General features: G+C 35.9%; 1 protein-coding gene across 1 annotated transcript in view; it reads right to left on the reverse strand.

Moving 5' to 3' along the window:
• LOC131409239 (transmembrane protease serine 11F) overlaps nt 1–19,556 on the reverse strand; it is a 130,539-nt gene that overhangs the window by 11,886 nt on the left and 99,097 nt on the right. The window contains exons 4-6 of the mRNA XM_058546334.1: nt 7,125–7,192; nt 5,329–5,492; nt 3,120–3,158 (exon numbers count right to left, since the gene is read on the reverse strand). Of these exons, the coding sequence (XP_058402317.1) occupies nt 3,120–3,158; nt 5,329–5,492; nt 7,125–7,192 (271 nt within the window). The remainder of the gene's footprint in view (nt 1–3,119; nt 3,159–5,328; nt 5,493–7,124; nt 7,193–19,556) is intronic.

Here is a 19,556-nt window from a genome sequence, read left to right on the forward strand (position 1 = left end):
AGCTTAAGATGACCATAAAATTGAACAAGTAGGACTTCTAGGTTATTATGGTGCTATATCAGTAGTGCCTAATACTTCCTCTCCTAACTTCCCCTTAAAATATGCATGCAGGTAATAATAATATAAATAATATCTACTAGTTATGAGCCAGGATCTGTACATAGTGTAACATATTTTTTCTCTAATTTTTACAACTCTCTATGTTAGTTGTTATTATTCTCATATTGCAGATGAAAAATTTGAGTCTATGGTATCGTTCGAAGGCAGAAGGAACAAAATCACAAAAAATTAAGGAAAGATAAGAAAACATTACAAATTCTGGTAGAAATTTTCAGTAACTACAATATTCGGTGGGTTGGTTTGAAAAGCAGCTTCTTGGACAACCCAAGCTATATCCTGTGAGCTAGAACTGTGTGGAGAACCGCCAGTAAGTTTGACAAAGCCACTGGCTCAACACTATTGCAATTCCCCAGCCCAGGAAATAAAGCTAAACTGCACCTGCCCCTAACCAAGCAGAAACTATAGTTTGAACCATCCCACTGTGACCTATCAACCGTTTTTTTTTTTATGTGTTATTCAGAAGCCACAATTTCCAGCACATTATCCTATCTAGGAATACAGGAAAGATGAGAAGTTCTATGAAAATGTAATTACCTTGTGCAATGGTCTGTACCTCCAAAATTTATGTGTTGAAATCCTAACTCTTAAAGGTGATGGTATTAGGAGATGGGGCCTTTGGGAGGTGCTTAAGTCATGAGGGTGGAGCCCTTATGAATGGGATTAATGCCTTATAAAAGAGTCTCCAGAGAGAGCCCTCTCCCCTCTTCCCCCACGTGAAGCGACGACAAGAAGTCTGTGAGTGGGAAGAGGGCCCTCACCAGACCGTGCTGGCCCCCGATCTCAGACTTTTAGCCTCCAGAACTGTGAGCAATATATTTCTGCTGTTTATAAACTACCCAATTTATAGAATTTTGTTATAGCACCAAGAACGAACTAGGACACCTCACGAAGAGCAATTTAAACAGAGAAGGGAAGAGCACTAGCGTTAGTGAATGCTGGAGCTGGTGGTATGAGGCCCGGTTTGTGGAGTTTTCATATACTCTGCTTGTAAGAACAGAACTGAAGCCTGCATCTAACTATACAGCATGGTTAGGGACCCCCAAATCAGATGATATACAAACTCAGAAGACAGACATATCTCTAAAAGTGATTTTCTTCAAAAAATTTTAGGACATGTGCTTGGTACCAGCAAAGATATCGAAGAAAACATGACCTTAATATAACAAAAGCATCTGCCAACCAACCATAAGGGAAAAACTATACTGTGACAAGAGTACACCCAACAAAAGAACTATCTGTAATTAAATCAAATTCAAGAAATCACACAAATGTTATGACAGATAAAATCCACATGGAAGAAGTAAAGAGAAAAAGTAACACAAGACAACTGAGATAAGTGGTTTTCAGGAGTATAGATTTGATAAAATCTTTCAGAATGCAGAGGAAAGTAACCTGAACTGGAACTAGAAATAATGATTGATATGGAGGGAGAAAACGGACATTCAAATAATAAATCATTTGTGTTCCTGAGGAAGAAAAAAAAGAACAATTGGAACAGAATCGATCATCAAATTTATAGTGGAAGGACATTATTCCAGAATGAGAAAAAAATAGTGTATACATTGAAAACATTCATAGCGTCCTAGTCAAAATTCAGTGCAAAATACTACCACATTTAGATCTTTTGGCAAAAATGTTGTAGGATAAAGATTACCTACATTCATCCAGGAACAGAAAAGAAAACCGACATAAGAATAAAAATCGCACCAGCCTTTCACTTCTCTATATCAAAAACACTAGAAAAAAACAGAATAATGTGTATAGAATTATTTGGGAAAGTTTAGGTCTAATTATCCTATAAAACGTTGAGATAAAGGAAACGGAAAGAGATTCTTACATATGCAAATAGTCAGAAAATATACCATTTGTTTAATTTTCTTGTTTAAAAATGACTTGAAGATACAATTTAGCAGGCAAAAAGGTGAGTCTAAATCAAGACCCAAGAATGTCTAACAGGAGACTTTAGTAATGGGTAAATAATTGTAACTAGGGGGATAAAATGGAACATAATGTTTTGAAAAAGAATATTGATAGAGTATGTAAAGATTAAGTGATAAGTAAAATTGTGAAGTTATTTAACAAAGTTTGGAAAATCAGTTGAAGTTAAGAAAAGGAATTTAGAATGTAAGTTCATTATGCATGGTTCTTACTTTATCCTTGAGTTTGATAACTAAAAAATAAAGGTTCATATATGGATTTAACAAGCATAAAGGCAAGCAGAAAGATAGAAACCAGAACAAAATGTGTATTATAGACAGAGACAGAACACAATGAAAGAAAAATATTTACCAAAAGCCAGAAAATATAAATGAGAAGAACAAATACATGAGTATTGACAATATTTGGAAATATGTTAAATGCAACATTACATGTAGATAATATTTATTGTTTTTTACTGTCCTTACAACATTTTTAATGGACATGTATTTATCCACAAGAGGCCATAAATATATACTTATGCGGAGGAGGGCAGAAAATGTACATGCCAGATATTTCAATACAAATGTAATAAAACTGAGAAATTCTAACAGGAGCAAGCCTAACTAGTTATCACTTTAAAACACTCTCTTGAATTGTGAGAGAATTTTAAAAGAGACATATTTAAAGAAAATATTAAAATAAAATGTTAGAAATATAGTTACATATGTCATAATATTAAGAATACTATATAATTCTTTTTTACCACATTCCATAAGACACAAAACTTAAAATTGTATTTGGTGGAAATTTATAAATTTAAATGTCTTAAATATTAAAACTAATGAACAATAATAAAAGACTAAGTGTTTGGTTTACAAAAACATAAAATAACAAAAAAAGCTTGGTGTTATTGTGGTGATCATTTTTCAATATATACAAATATCTAATCATTATGTTTACACCTGAAAATAATACAATGTTATATCAATTACACCTCAATAATAAAAGAAAAAAAACTTGGTAAATTCTACTTCTAACATTTCTGTGGCTTTTCCTCATTATCTTTGATATGAACTTACGGCTGTTGAGAAGATTCCTCATCTTTTTGCTGTCAATAGCTGGAATAAACATAACATGAATTAGTTGGCAGAAAAATATGTTTCTATTTTTATGTGATGTTGTTCAAATGGTCACTATAAGAAATGCTTATTATTCAAAGCATCCATATTTCAAGACAGCATGAGATTTTTCATAATCAAGAATATACAAATAACCGTCTACTCTGATTTGGTCCAAAAAGCATAATTTTACTTTAAATTTTAAAATTTTTTAAATTTTAATTTTCTGATTTTTTTGCTAAGAAACCAGATAAAGAAGTTAGGAAATTAGAAAAGAATGATAAGGATAAATGTCCTTGATTGCTTTCTTTGGGAGCTCCCCTTAACTCAAGGAAGCAATCTCCGATTCCCATCACAATTGGTGTTCACTGTATCCGGTGTACTAACCTATGTGCTTTAGGCATACGCCTGGCAGCTTGTATTGAAAGGGCAGCTTCAGGGATCTAAGACATCACAGCTGCCTCATAGCCCAATTTCCAGGCCCTTGTCTACCAAGGTTAGGAATTCAGTCAATGCAAGTTGATGCCTTCTCTCACTGAGGATTGTCCCTCGTGGTGGATATGGTAGAAGGTTGCAGCTCAGGCAGTAGGCAAGAGAGGCAAGAAGCTGTCTCACATATAGCCAGTCCAGGGACCCCATCCATACCACAATCTATCCTTCCACTTTATGCCTCCCTTCTGTGACATCTTTTACCCTTCAAACTTATCTTACTGTTCGTTTAAGTTCAGTTTCATTGGATTTTTGGTGGTTTGGTGTTTGTTTTGTTTTGTTCATTGGTAAGAAAGAAAATAGAGAATTATATAATGATTTGCTCAGGAACACTGACTTTCCCAAAAGAGAGACGTGAGCCCCAAATCCTATTAGAAGTTTGCTGGACATTTCACTTCTCTTTATTTAATGAGATTTGTATGTGGCAGAAGAAATATGTGCAGTAGAATTTTGGTTACGGAGCACGGCCATAGAATATAGTTATTTTGATATTAAAACAACTTTTATAATAAAAAGTATACATGACCAAGAGGCTGAACAATTATTTTTTAAAAACGTAAAATCTACAACTTTAACATCTCTTTTATGGCTATTTTACTTTAGCATATATGATCACGCATTAGGGAAAATTATATTATCAGGAAATGAGATTTAATTTTTGATCGCTGTTTATAGAGTGCTGGAAAATATCATGTTTTACTTTGGAATATAATAGATTAGCTATTGGATACCATACTCTTTTTTATTTCTAATTACTTCATGAAGAAGTTGTCACTATTGTGTGTGAGGATTCTATCTCAAAATGTATTTAAAGAATTTTCCTGATTTCTAACAACATAGAAATTAACTTAAGACAATCTGTTTCTTAAATTCATGGCTGCTGAAAGGGGAAAAGACTTGAAGTCCAAAGAGCAAGCCTTATTTTTTGGTATTAAATCAGAAGTAACTGAGCTTGGAAATACTTAAGCAGAAGCAGTGAACAGAGCTGGAACACTTATTGCATGTGATTGGCATAGAAAAATAGAAATGCTTCTTAGCTTACATTCCAACTAGCTGTGAGGTAATTTAGTTTTAGTTTCATAACCTTTTTGAACTTCACTGTCTTCCACTTTGAGGGGAAAACAAAATGACAACTTTCCTGACTTTGTTTTGTGAGGAATAAAAGAGGAGATGAATGAAAAATTGTTTTAAATTGGAAATAAACTAGAGAACCTCTTCACAGATCATGTCAGTGCTTCTTCCTATGGGAGTAAACCTCATAAAGATGTCTGTTTCTTTGAAACTACAGAAACTAACCCCTGGAACTAACCTGTAAAGACCTCTGGGTGTCAGAATACCTGTGCTTTTGTTCTGACCCCCAGGCTTGTTAGTCCCATGTCTTACATCTTCCTTGAGTCTCAACTTCCTTAAAAAGGTGAAAATAATACCTATCCTTTTAAAAGAGCCAACGTGATAATATATGGGAAAAAATGTAGAAACTATAGCAGAAGCCCAAATCAAATATGAAAAAAAACTCATAAAACTAAACTTCGCCTTATAGTGAGTTATTAATTTAGTTTTATTCCATACTGATATATCAGTGGTGAATTCTTAAAGTGATAGAATACATTGACCTAAATTTTTATGAAAAATAAAGAAGATCGTGAGGGGACGGAACCACAAAGATGGTAAAAGAACTTACATGTGAGTGTAAATGATGGTTTGTTTATAGTCAAAGACAACTGTTTTGTCTTCAGACTTTGATATAAAATCATTTCAACCTTTTTCTTGATTCGCTCAGCACTGTCAGTAGATGGGTATCGAAACATGAGCACCATAAGAACATTCACACCATTTTTATCTGGACTGAAGAACAAAAAGCAGATAAATAGAGATAATAATAAATCCAGTTTTCTAATCATTAACTATTTTTACATATTAAGTTTCAGACTAAATTTAAAGAAACATAATGGATGACATATATGTATATCAGATTTCTAAATTATCTCTAGAGATACTGGCTAAGAGACAGCTGAAAAAAATTGTTCTCTTGACTTACTTAGCTCATAGTCTAGAGGAGATTGTGAGAGGAGGAGATGTCCTTGAAATCACACTTTACATGCACTTAAACGATTTGCTTTTTCAGGCATTCTGAGCCAAAGTTGTAACCAGTGTCATTATTCTTCAGTAATAGTGTGGCAGAGACAGTGCTTCGTGTTCACCAAACCCAGTTGCCTTTGCCTCCTGAGCACAGAGCTAGATTTCCTTCTCTAGCCTGCCTTGCAGTTTATCGGAACTCTCTAGTGAATTCTGGACAACGGAATGTGGACAGAAATGATGTACCCCACTTCCAGGCCTGGCCCCTGAACACTGCCCACACCATCCTCCGTGCTTTCACTCTTCCCTTATTCACCAACCGGATGCAGAAGATCCAGTGGGCAATTCCACAATCCCCACCAGCACCCATACCCCCTATTGCCACTTCTGACTCTTTAGTCTGTACCATGGAAATGAAAGAAAACTTTTTTGTATTAAGCCATTGATACTTCGGAGTTTGGTGGTTAGTTAATGTGTTTGATAAATGGATGATTAGGAAATCATTTGATAAGCGGTTCAAATATATAAATTTATTTCTAACGTGTAAGTCTAGAAAGCCTTTAGTTGCCTTTTGAGAATGGATTTAATTTGAAATATATAAAGAAAGAAAGAAGGAAGAAAGGAAGGAAGGAATGAAGAGAGGGAGGAAGGAAGGGAGGAAAGTAAGGAAGGAATGAAAGTAGGGAGGAGGAGAGGGAAAGAAAAGTCATGGGCTTCTTAACCATATGCATGTTTACCATCAAAAAGTGAAACAGATAAGTATTACAAATATGCATGTGTATATTTGTATATTGATTGATATCCATGGAAAAAATTTAAAAACTTTTATGAAAATAGGTAGAAAACAAGATATATTATTCCAGTAAATGCCAACCCTTTCAGACATTCTATAAAAAGCATATCCAGGATGGATTCTAGTAATTTATTTTAGTCTCTGAATAGCAAGTACATGTTCAATTTATGTATATTGTCTTTCATCAGAGCATAAAAATGAAAAGGCATTAGAAATAATAGTAAAAATGCAATGGCATTAAAGGAAGACCTTATTGTAGACAGTCATAGTCTGATTGTAGGATAGGCTTAAAGTGAGGACAATTGCAAAGAACTGGCCTAAGTTCTACTTAGCCCCTAGCTCAAGGAGCAGGATGTGTCAGTAGCACGATCAGTTCTCTTCCTGTACCCCCTTTTTTTTAATCTAGTAACTGACATTGTGTCTTGTCACAGAGCACTTTACAGCTTTCTATTGTGACTGGGAAATGGCTAGGCAGTATAAGCTGAGCTGCTCAGGATTTATGAAGTCTTTATCTTCCTGCAAAGATTTGCTCAGGGGAGCTGAGTGATTGTGTTGATCAAACGCTTGCCAACAGTACTGGTATAAAGTTGCTAACCAAGTTTACGTACCTTAATTTGGTAACATGAGATTTGATAAACCGACCCCTTCCAGAAGAATGTTGAAATATCCTAGATATCTGATTAGAAAAATTTTAAAAAGTAAGTATTAGTCTTAAGAAAAATGTTACTCCTAGTTTTATCTAGACACTTGAGGCCAAGACAAGGATTTTGGTTTATTCCCAGACATGTGAAGGGGTTATTTGCAGTGGTAAGACTAAACTAGGTTTTTATCCTTGTAGAACTGAACAACTTTAACAAAATTGTTCAATTTTGCTAAGCCTCTGTAAAATGGGATAATACAATATCTGTCTCACAAAGTTGTTTTGAAGATTAAATGAAATAATGTATCACACATTTGACACCTTGCCTGACATATTGTAAACTATTGATAATGTTCATTTTGATTATTGTCAAATGAATTAAAGCATCTATGCTATGTTTTAAGGCAGCATCCTCACTTTTAAGAAATCCTACCCTAAGTTTGCCTTATTTTCGAACGTGGCATCTAGGCCACTATTGATATCAATTTGTTGATTTCTTCAATGATCCCATTAGTAGAGCATTTGACATAATATGTAACAACATGTGTTGTCTGACTCTAACACCCTCATTTGTTAGTCATCTCTGTGTGGCAGGCAGGCTTTTACAACCGGTACTAGTTTGGGAATAAGTTTCACCACACTCCACACTGTCAGCATTTTATTACTCAGCTTTTCCAGTCTGAACCATTAAAGGATTTTGAATGTTCAGTGAGCTGATTTCCTACAGGGACCTGATTCTCAAAAGACTGTTGAGGCCCTGCCTTAGAGACAGAAAAGCCCTGGACTGAGAGTCAGAAGTCAGAAATTGTGGGTCCACGTAAGTTTACGTAAGGCCCACTTCCACGCCAAATCTTTCCCCCCAATTACTACATCCTCTAGGAAGGGGAATATTGCCTCCCTCCCACAAGATTCCTCCCTCTCCCTGACTCCTCTCAACTAGTAACAATGCTTAGTAGATTTTACCTCCTAAATATTGACTCTACCTCCCTTCTTTCAATCCCACTGATACGATCTAAAATCAGCTCCTTGGAAACTTGTGCCTGGGCCTTTGCAGCAGTCCCCTCACTGGCAAGTTTATGTGGTTATAATCTATCTTTCCTCGCCCTAGTTGTTCGCCTACAGTGCTAGCAGCCAGGACGTTGTCTCTAAAGTACAAGTCTGAATATGTTATACTCCTGCTTCAACTCCAATGTCTCCCTCGATGTGAGTTCCCCAATCTTATCCCTTCATTGGCCCTTGCCCCACCCCTACCTTCAATATCTATTACCTTATCTACTGAATTACTTGCTCTTTCCTAATCCCACCTAGACTGGTTCACACCTCTATGATTTTGCACATGCTTTTCTCTCTGCCTACAATACACTTTTTTTCTCAGGCAAACTTCGTCAATGGCAATTCTGCTTTTGTTCAGAAACCCCAGTGACAACTAAGTTATCTTTGACTTGCTCTCCTCAAACAAAGTTGAACACTTCTTTATTTGGGCCACCACATCATCTTGCACATGATTCTATTATAGCAATTATCACACCGGTTTACAGTTGTCTTTCCCACTCTCAACTGTGAGCTGTGTGACAGCAAGGAGTATGTCTGATCCATCTTTGTATCTTCAGTGTTTGGCACATTGCCTGGCCTACAGTAAACACTCAATGCATGTTTGATGGATAAATCCATGAAGGAATAAATGAGTAAATGAATTAAGAATCAATAATATGGTAAAGGGAAGAAGATAATAATATATGGTTTTGTTTTATCTACAAATCATGTTGCCAATGGTAAGTAGAAATCTGTGGGAATCTAAAGCTAGGTGGACCCAGGAGACCCCAGTAGGGACTGCCCCACGGATGGTCATTCCAGGAATTTGGATCAGTTCTGAGTTATGTCACTTATGATTTCACTAAGCTTCTCTGAGCTCATTTTATTTCTGTCTCCCAAGGAACAGGGGGAAAATCTGATTTTAAGGTCTCCGGCATCTTAAAAATTAATTAAATTAAAATTAATTTCTTCTGAAATTATGAACTGTGTACATAATGGCTCTATGGGAAAGGATCAAGATTCTGCCCTATCAGAGTATAAGAAAGTACCAAGAACCTATTCAAACTAAAATGTGATATTAACAAGACCATGGTCCCTGAGGAGTCAACCTCTATTTACAAAAATGAGTAGATTCTGGTATAGTACAGTATTGGTGTGACCACTAATAATAGCTTACATGTATTAAGTCCACGCTACATGGCAGGCATTGGACTGATTCCTTTGTTTAAACTTCACACCACTTTATGAGGAAAGTATTTTCTTTATTCTCATCAGCCCCATTTTATACATGAAGAAACTGAAGCTCAAGACACTTAAGTAAACTTGTCAAAGGTGGCATAGGAAGTGGTGGTTCTGCATATGAACCCAAGAAATCTGTTTCTAGATCTTGTGTTCTTAAGTACATTAAGTGACATTGACAGCCCTGAGTTCCTTATACACTTGACAGCAGATGTTCAGATTGGTAGAGGTAGAGAGGTCCTGGAGCAGAAAACCCTTAAAGAAGTCCTCAAACACATCTTTTATTCCCTGAATCTAAGCCTCATAAAAGATAACCTCTTGGGAGGTTGCTTTTTTTCTGCTTCTGAGTTTAACAGGGCTAAGGGAACTGTTCCTCTTCAGACACCTAATCACTGCTGTAACCAGTTTCTGGAGAAGTTTGATAAATGTTTATATTTTTCTACTGGGAACTCAGTAACATTATATTAGGTCCAAATTACAAAAATTAATTGTATCCTTCCCTTTTATGGTCCAAACCTAAGAACAGATCATTTTACTAGAGACTATTCCATTTAAAACAAGATAATGTCTAAGCTCATGGTAAAATGGAAAAAGAAAAATTCACCTTAAAATCAGATATCAATTATACTCATTGGTTTGAACCCCAATGTTAAAAAATAAAATAACATGTTTGAAACAATACATGTGGCTCTGACTAATTGCACACCCAGTTACTGTCTTTGGCAAGCCTGAGTTTGTGCCTTCCCTCTGGCTGGGAAATGCATGCAGATTAAGTCCTCATGGAAGATCAGTAGTTACTGGATGCCAGCTGGGGGAATCCCTTTCCAGGTCCACTTATGAAAATATGTCAGGCAAGTTCTGCAGATTTCCTGCTGCTGTCAGTGGAATACGTACCAGCAGAGGGCAGATACACCAACAAAACAGATCAGTTTTCCCTTTCCTCTCCAAGAAAGCTTCCTGCTAGTTGGAAGGGATTTTTCCTTTCTCTAAACTCCTAAAATACTGATCGTTAGAGATAATTATATTCTTCACTGGGGCAGCTCTCATATTGTTACATCGTCTTGTTAGCTCTCATATTGTTATGTAAATTTTCAGTTTGTATCATTTTCCATGCAAAACTTCCATACATAAACCATATTATAAACTCTAATAAGGAAAGGACTGTATAGTACAGTCCCTTCCTTGGTATTCTTCGCAGACTTGCACAAAGTAGATGCACAATAATGTTTTCATTGATTGCTTGATTCTCCAGCTGTGGTTAATCTTAAACAACAGTGTGAAGAAAAAAATGCTGGCTTTTGCATCTCTTCATGACTCTTTCACTACACCTTGTGTCCTTCCCTTTTTATTCTTTATTTATTCATTCAACACAATTGATTAGGAGTGTCCCATATTTCAGGCACTGTGACAACACTAGATAAAGAGTAGTGAACAAAAAGTTGTGATCTCTGGACTCATAGAATAGAAAGATAGACAGTAATAAACAAGAAGAAATTAATTACAGAAGGCAACTAGTATAGTAAAGTAATATAGGATAATGGCTGGGGGTCTATAATCAGGAAGGGTTCTCCTTGGAGGTGACATTTAAGTGATATCTGAAGGATCAGAATGAGTAAGCAACCCAAAGAGCAGGGATGGGGCAATCTTCCAGGTAGAAGGAACAGAATGTGCAGAGAACCCAAAAGAAGGCCAATATGGGTAGAGAGCAGTGAGAAAGGAGGAGAGTGTAGAAGCTGGAGGAATAGGAATAGTCGGAGCCAAAGCATTCAGGTCCTTGGAAGCCTCTGTGAGGAGGTTGGATTTTATTCTAAGTTCATTTGGAAGCCACTTATGAAGTTTTAACCAGAAGAATAACATAACGTGTTTTTAAAAGATCGTTCTGGTGGCTATGTAGACAAGATATTAGAGGGATCCTGAAGTGGAAGCAATGATGACTGTGAGCTGCTTATATGAGGGAACATATGAGCTAGGTGTAGGATGGAGACAGCGAATAGAAATAGAGGCAGGACTTCTAAATGGATTAGACATAAGAATAAGGGAAATGTAGGTATTCTAACAACTAGATGGACAGTGATGTCGTTTGTTGGGTGGAAAATAATAGGAATGAAAGAATGGGAGAGGGAGCAACTTTCAAGAACTGGATTTAGATATAATAACTCTGAGATGCCTGTGAGAGATCCAAGTGGAAATGTCAAGTCGACTGTGGAAGGTACAAAAGTCTGGGGTTCAGAGAAATCTGGGTTAGAGGTTAAATTTTGGGATTAGAGCTATTGTATCTCCATCAGTACTTTCCCTCTTTTCTGTTGAGAAACTCTCTTTCCCATAGAGAACTCATTCTGTATGGTTCAAATGGAACTAAACTTGCCCCTTCTCCCATCTCCCATGAGTGTGGCACAGTTTTATTCTCTTAGTCAAAGTGATCAGTGTAGGTATGGGCAGATGTTCCAAATTTGGCCAACTAGATTCATTCTTCAAACTTTCCTCCAAGGTCTATTATGGAAAATTGTCTTTTCTTGCTTCAGTTAATAACCTGGGAAAATGAGAATACAGAGTAGCTATTAGCTATCAGCTATCTTATCTGCCACATGAACAATAAATAAAAAGAAAAGTTAAAAGCCTGAAGACATTGTATGAGCCTCTGCATCCAGCTATACCTGAAGCCAGATGAATCTCTAGATTTTCCCAACAGTCTTGTCTTTTCTTTCTTCCTTCCTTCCTCTTTTTCTTTCCCTTCTCTTCCCCTCCCTTTCTCCTTCCCCCTCCTCTCTCTTCCTTTCCCCTCCCTCTTTCTCTTTTCTTCCCTTTGGCTTGTTAATTGGGTTTCTGTTATTTTCTTCCAAAGGTGCCCTATGTATTATGGGAAAGAATGAGATAATTCACAGAGCCACAGAAAAAAGAGAAGCAAAATCAAGATCATGCCTTGGATGATCTGGAGGCTTAGGCCAACGGGAATTTTACTGTCTATAATCATAAACAAGAAAATTTTTCTTCTTTCTTAAAAAATTTCTTAAGAAGCTGAATTTACTTAAATGATTAATTGTGATGAAAGAGGAATTGTCGCACATATTTGTTCCCTACCCAAAGTGCTTTTGCCAGACAGGTGTGCCCATCCTCCAGCTTCTATATGTCTTGATTAGAACAGCTCATACCTACACTTCTCCAGAGGTCTGTCCTTGTTTGACCTGAGCACCCTTCCCAGCGATGTCTGGGCACTTATGCTCCACCTTCCCTGGGAAGTCCTTGTTGGTATAACACAAACAGCCCAGCCCTCTTACCTCTGGGCAGAACCACCTCTGTGATGTAATTTAGGCTCCACATTTTCCAGACAAATCAGGCTGAGGCAGCACTTCTGAAACCAAATCTTTGTCTAGCTTTTTCCTCTGACCTGTCCTGTTGCTCTCACTTCCTTATAAGTTTTTCCCAAAAGCTTTTGGTTAATAAATCACTTAACCAAGAATGAAACTGAGGACAAAGGAGTTCAAGTTTCCTGGATTAGGGTGAAACTGTGCCTGTATCCACAAGGTTAACATGGGAAACAAAGTAACCAAAGTTTCTGAGCTTGCCTTGAAGAACAGCAGGGGGACCGCTCATAATCATAAGAGAGTAACTTGCCGACAGCCTTCCACCTGCCTGGCTAAGCATCATGCAGGGGCATTGAGAAGCTAAAACGACCAATTGTAAGCTTCACACATCATAAGAAACATGAAAGACAGTCACACCTGCGCAGAGGACTCTTAGAACTTCAGCCCCCAAGGCCACATTCTCCCCTCCCTGTCCTATTCTCACAATGTGCTTTGGAAAAATGCTTAGGACTGCATGTAGGAAAACTAATCGGTAACTGGTAGAAAAAATAACTTGTTAGCAGGTTTATGTCCCTGTGCCCAAACTGTTCTTTCTGTCTCAGATAAAGAAGTAACTGAGGTTTTCTTAGATTCCTCAGGAATGTTGCATTCAGCAGATCTGCTGTGGAGAAGCGCCCAACATTCTGCGGTCATCCATCACCTGACATTTCTGATCCCCCCAACCCCATTTGGCTTATATAAGTCACTTCCAAATCAGTTCCCTTTAAGATGTTTTTTTAGGATGATAGTCCACCATCTTCCCGTATACTAGCTTATCGCTTATTCAAGTTCTTTCTCTACCACCACCTGCTTGGTCTTTTATTTTTCAGCGAGCAGATGGAGCCCTTGCTGGGTATCAAGAACACTCTGCATCTTGGGATCCAATCTATACAGGGATAAATTAATTGGAGCTAGAGAATGCTTTGCTACACATCTCTTTCAATGTGTCCATTCTTTGGAAGATCAGTGACCACACATCTCCAATTTTCCGATGAGGTTTTTAGCTTGTAACCAGGAAAAGATTGAATAAACTTAAATGTAAAAGTGTGTTTTAGACACATATTTTGTGTCTACAAAGGTGTTTTTGTATTGCAAGTGTTACTTTCTTGAAATTGAAAAAAAGATCGAAAGAAAGAAACTTTTTAAAGATAGTCCCTCAAACTTAGTTGTTGTAGTTTTAAAACATAAGGAGCACAATAAAGAGGGATGTGGTGGGAAGCTATTATTGAGACATAAGGTTAGAAAGGTATAGAGCCAACATCTGTAGCCCTTCGATACTAAAAATCTGCATAGTGGTGGGAGTCATGGGAATTTCCCAGTCTTTATTTTGGAAATCATCTTCCTATCCAACAATAATAACTGTCATATCATTTATAGTATTATCTTTTTGGATTATTCTGGGAACTGATTTCCAAAGTGAAGCCAATATAGCATAGAGGGTGTGGAAAATATCATAACTTCTATTTATATTTATTTTTATATAAACCAAAGGTTTTAGAAGACTAGCCCCGAGGTGTGGAATTCTACCAGGATGTTCTCAAGGGGAAAGTGGAGATCAGTCTGTGTCAGAATGATATCTAGCTCATGGTAGTCCTAGAATAGGTACTCAGTCATTCCTTTTTGTACTACATTGAATTAAAAAGTCATACTTCAGTGCTGGCCCAGTGGCATAGTAGTTAAGTTCACGTGTTCCGCCTCGGTGGCCCGGGGTTCGCTGGTTTGGATCCTGGGCACGGACCTATGCACCGCTCATCAAAAAGCCATGCTGAGGTGGCATCCCACATAGAGAAACTAGAAAGATGTACAACTATGACATATACCTATCTACTGAGGCTTTGGGGAGAAAAAAGGAAAAAAGGAGGACGATTGGCAATGGATGTTAGCTCAGGGCCAATCTTCCTCAAAAACAAACCAAAACAAGTCATACTTCACTTATTAATTTTAACATAATCAAACTTGAAATTCCCAGTATGAGAACAATTATTATATTGTTTTAATTACTATATTAGTTATTTTTAATTCTGCCAGTAACAATGGGGTACATTCAAACTATAAATTCAGTTTTTAAACAAAACAGTTCCATGGAAAACTCCACCACACATTTGGCTCTGGGATTTCAGACCGGCTTTGGGTCAGAGAAGGACATTAGAGACAATGAATATCTTAAAAAATGTTTGTTGAACCCCAAATCAGAGGACCTAAATATATAAAACAAATATTAACAGAAATGTAGGTAGAAATAAACAGCAATGTAATAATAGCAGAGAATTTCAATACCCCATTTTCAACAATGAATAGATCATCCAGACAGAAAATCAAAAGGAAAACAGTGGAATCGAACAACACTATAGACCAAATGGGCCTAATAGACGTATACAGAACATTTCATCCAATAGCAGCAGAATACCCATTCTTCTCAAGGGTGTACAGAAGGTTCTCTAGAACAGACCATATATTAGAATGCAAAACAGTCTTAACAATTTTAAGAAGACTGACATCATATTAAGTATCTTTTCTGACTATGATGGTATGAAACTAGAAATCAATAATAGAAGGAAAACTGGAAAATTCATAAACGTGTGGAAACAAAACAATACATTCCTGAACAACCAATGGTTCAAAGAAGAAATCAAAAGAGAAATAAAAAAATCTTCAGGTGGATAAATTTGGAAATACAACATACCAAAACCTAAGGGATGCAGAAAAAGCAGTTCTAAGAGGTAAGTTTATAGTGATAAACACCTACATTAATAAAAAAGAAAGATCTAAAATAAACAACCTATCTTTATACCTCAAGGAACTAGAAAAAGAAAAACAAACTAAGCCCAAAGTTAGCAGAAGGAAGGAAATAACAGAGATTGGAGCAGAAATAAATGAAATAGAGACTAGAAAACCAATACAAAAGATCAATAAAACTAAAAGTTAGTTTTGTTGAAAAGGTAAACAAAATTGACAAACCTTTAGCTAGACTAACTTAAAAAAAGAAAAAAGACTCAAATAAATAAAACCAGAAATGAAAGAGGAGATATTACAACTGATACCACAGAAATACAAAGGATCATAAGAGACTACTATGAACAATTATATGCCAACAATTGGATAACCTAGAAGAAACAGATAAATTCCTAGAAACATGCAACCTACCAAAACTGAGTCATGAGGAAATAGGAAATCTTAACAGACTAATAGCAGAAAGGAGATTGAATCAGTAATCAATAATCTTCCAACAAATAAAAGTCCAAGACTGGATGACTTCACTGGTAAACTCTACTGAACATTTGGGGAAGAGTTAGCACTTATCTTTCTCAAACTCTGCCAAAAAATTGAAGAAGAGGGAATATTGTCAAACTTATTTTATGAGGCCAACATTACCCTGATACCCAAGCCAGAGAAGAAGACTACAAGAAAAGAAAACTACAGGCCAATATCCTTGATGAACATAGATGCAAAAATCCTAAAGAAAATACTAGCAAACCGAATTCAACAGCACATGAAAGAATCATACACCATGATCAAGTGGGATTTATCCCTGGAATGCAAATATGGTCAACATAAGCAAATTGGTAAATGTGATACATTACGTTATCAGAATGAAGGATAAAAATCATATAATCATCTCAATAGATGCAGAAATTCATTTGACAAAATTCAACATCCTTTCATGATAAAAACGCTCAACAAATTAGGCATAGAAGCAAAACACCTCAATATAATAAAAGCCACATATGACAAGCCCACAGCTGACATCATAGTCATTGGTGAAAAGCTGAAAGCTTTTCCCCTTATCAGAAACAAGACAAGGATGCCCACTCTCACTACTTCTATTCAACACAATGCTGAAAGTCCTAGTCAGAGCAGTCAAGCAAGCAAAAAAAAAAGCCATCCCAATCAGAAAGAAAAAAGTAAAATTCTCTCTCTTCACAGATGACATGATCTTGTATGTAGAAAATCCTAAAGGTTTCACCAAAAAACTTTTAGAACTAATAAATGAATTCAGTAAAGTTGCAGGATACAACTCAAAATACTAAAATCAGTCACATTTCTGTACACTAACAATGAACTATCTGAAAAAGAAATTAAGAAAATAATCCCATTTCCAAAGCATCAAAAAGAATAAAATACTTATGAATAAGTTTAACCAAGGAGGTGAAAGATCTGTACACTGAAAACTATAAAACACTGATGAAAGAAGTTGAAGAAGACACAAATAAATGGAAAACTAGCCTGTATTCATGGATCGGAAGAATTAATATTGTTAAAACATCCATACTACTCAAAGCAATCTATGGATTCAATACAATCCCTATTAAAATTCCAATTGCATTTTTCGCAGATAAAAAAACAATCCTAAAATTCGTATTGAACCACAAAAAATCCTGAATAGCCAAAACAATCTTGAGTGAAAAGTACAAAGCTGGTAGCCTAACACTTCCTGATTTTAAAGTAAATTACAAAGTTATAGTAACCAAAACAGTATGATACTGGCATAAAAATAGATATAGCGACCAATGGAATAGAATAGAGTGCCTAGAAATAAACCCATAGATATACAGTCAACTGATCTTCAACAAGGGCATCAAAAATACAAAATGGGAAAATGATAATCTCTTCAACAATGGTCTTGGGAAAACTGGTTTTCCACAGGCAGAAGAATGAAATTGGACCCTCATCTCATTCCGTATACAAAATCAACTCAAAATGGATGAAAGACTTAAATTTAAGATCTGAAACTGTGAAATTCCTGGAAGAAAACAGGGAAAAAGCACCTTGACATTGGTCTTGGTAATGCTTTTTTGGATATGTCACCAAAAGCAGAAGCAAAAAAATAATAAATAAACAAGTGGGATTACATCAAACTAAAAAGCTTCTGCACAGCAATGGAAAACATCAACAAAATGAAAAAGCAACTTATGGAATGGGAGGAAATACTTGCGAATCATATAGCTTACTAGGGGTTAATATACAAAATATAGAAGCAATGCATGCAATTCAATAGCAAAAAACAAATAACCTGATTTAAAAATGGGCAAAGGACCTCAATAGATATTTCTCCACAGAAGACATAAAAATTGTCAACAGGTATATGAAAAGGTGCTCAATACCACTTAACCATCAGGAAAATGCAAATCAAAACCACAATGAGATATCACCTCATACCTGTTAAAATGGCTATTATAAAAAAACTCCAAAAGATAATAAGTGTTGGCGAGAGTGTGGGAAAAAGAGAACCCTGGTACACTGTTGGTGGGAATGTAAATTGGTATAGCCATTATAGAAAACAGTATGTAAGTTCCTCAAAAATGAAAAATAGAACTACTATATGATCCAGCAATCTCACTTTTGAGTATTTATCCAAAGAAATTTAAATCAGGATCTCTAAGAGATACCTGTACTCACATGTTGATTGTAGCATTATTCATAATAGGCAAGATATGGAAACAACCTAAATGTTCATTGATAGATGAATAGATAAAGAAATGTGGTATATACGTATAATGAAATATTATTCAGCTTTAAAAAAGAAGGAAATCCTGCCATTTGTGGCAACATGGTTAGATCTGGAGAACTTTATGTCAAGTGAAATAAGCCAGACACAGAAAGACAATACTATATAATCTCACTCATATATGGAATCTAAAATAGTCAAACTCATGGAAGCAGAGAGTAGAATGGTGGTTGCCATAGCCTGGTGGGTGGGGGAAATGGGAAGATGATGGTCAGAGGGTACAGAGTTTTAGTTTTGCAAGATAAATGAGTTCTGGAGACCTACTATACAACATAGTGCTAGAGGCAAAGGATTCGTAGCTAACAATATTGTATTGTATACCTAAAATGTGCTAAGAATGTAGCTCTTATGTTAAGTGTTCCTCCCACACACACACACACAAAATATTAATGATAATAATGAAGGCAGGAGAAAACTTTGGGAGGTGATGGATATGTTTATGGCCTTAATGGTGATGATGGTTTCACAGGTGTGTACTTATCCCCAAACTCATCGAGTTGTGTACGTTAAATATGTACAGCTTTTTGTGTACTAATCATAACTCTATAAAGTGGTTTAAAAAATTTACTGAAGAACTGTGATTTAAACTAGTAATAATTTAAAATATTAATAAATTATTAAACGTGGATATAATGCTTATTTACCATCTCTTTTGACCACCAATAAAAAATATCCCACTTTCTATTATGCCCAGCATTTGACAGAATCCTGGAGTATGGAAGACACTAAGTATTCATTGAAAAAATACATGAACAAATACATGAACAAATTAATTGATGCATTGATGGCTTAATGGGTGAATGAATCATAGCCTATGCATTTTCATCATCGTCTTCCATAATCATGAAAGCCAAAACCTCATTTGTTTGGAGAGACACTGAAGGAAGTTTGGAACGAGTGGAAGGAATTTTTTAAAAAGTAAGGAAACTGGCTGAATAAAAGGAAAGTGAAAGAGAAAGAGAAAACAGCAGTTACAACTGAAACATTATAAGAGAAACTTTCTACGTTTCTGAGAATGTACTAGCTTAATAGCCTCTGGTGATAAAAGATAACAGGCCAATAAATTGTTGTCATTATAAAAGATATTGGAACCAACCAGAAAACTCTGACTTGCTTATTATGCACAAATCCACATTGCATAAACATCTTAATTGTTTTTATTGTCTTTTGAAAAAATTGAAGTAGAATGAGAAATGGTAAAGAGAAAAGGAAATAAAATATTCAAGGATATAGAAGTATTGTCATAGAAGGATTGATTCTAAAAACTAGGCTTTGAAATGGT

This window comes from Diceros bicornis, chromosome 8 (assembly GCF_020826845.1).
Source record: "Diceros bicornis minor isolate mBicDic1 chromosome 8, mDicBic1.mat.cur, whole genome shotgun sequence".
Lineage (NCBI taxonomy): Eukaryota > Metazoa > Chordata > Mammalia > Perissodactyla > Rhinocerotidae > Diceros > Diceros bicornis.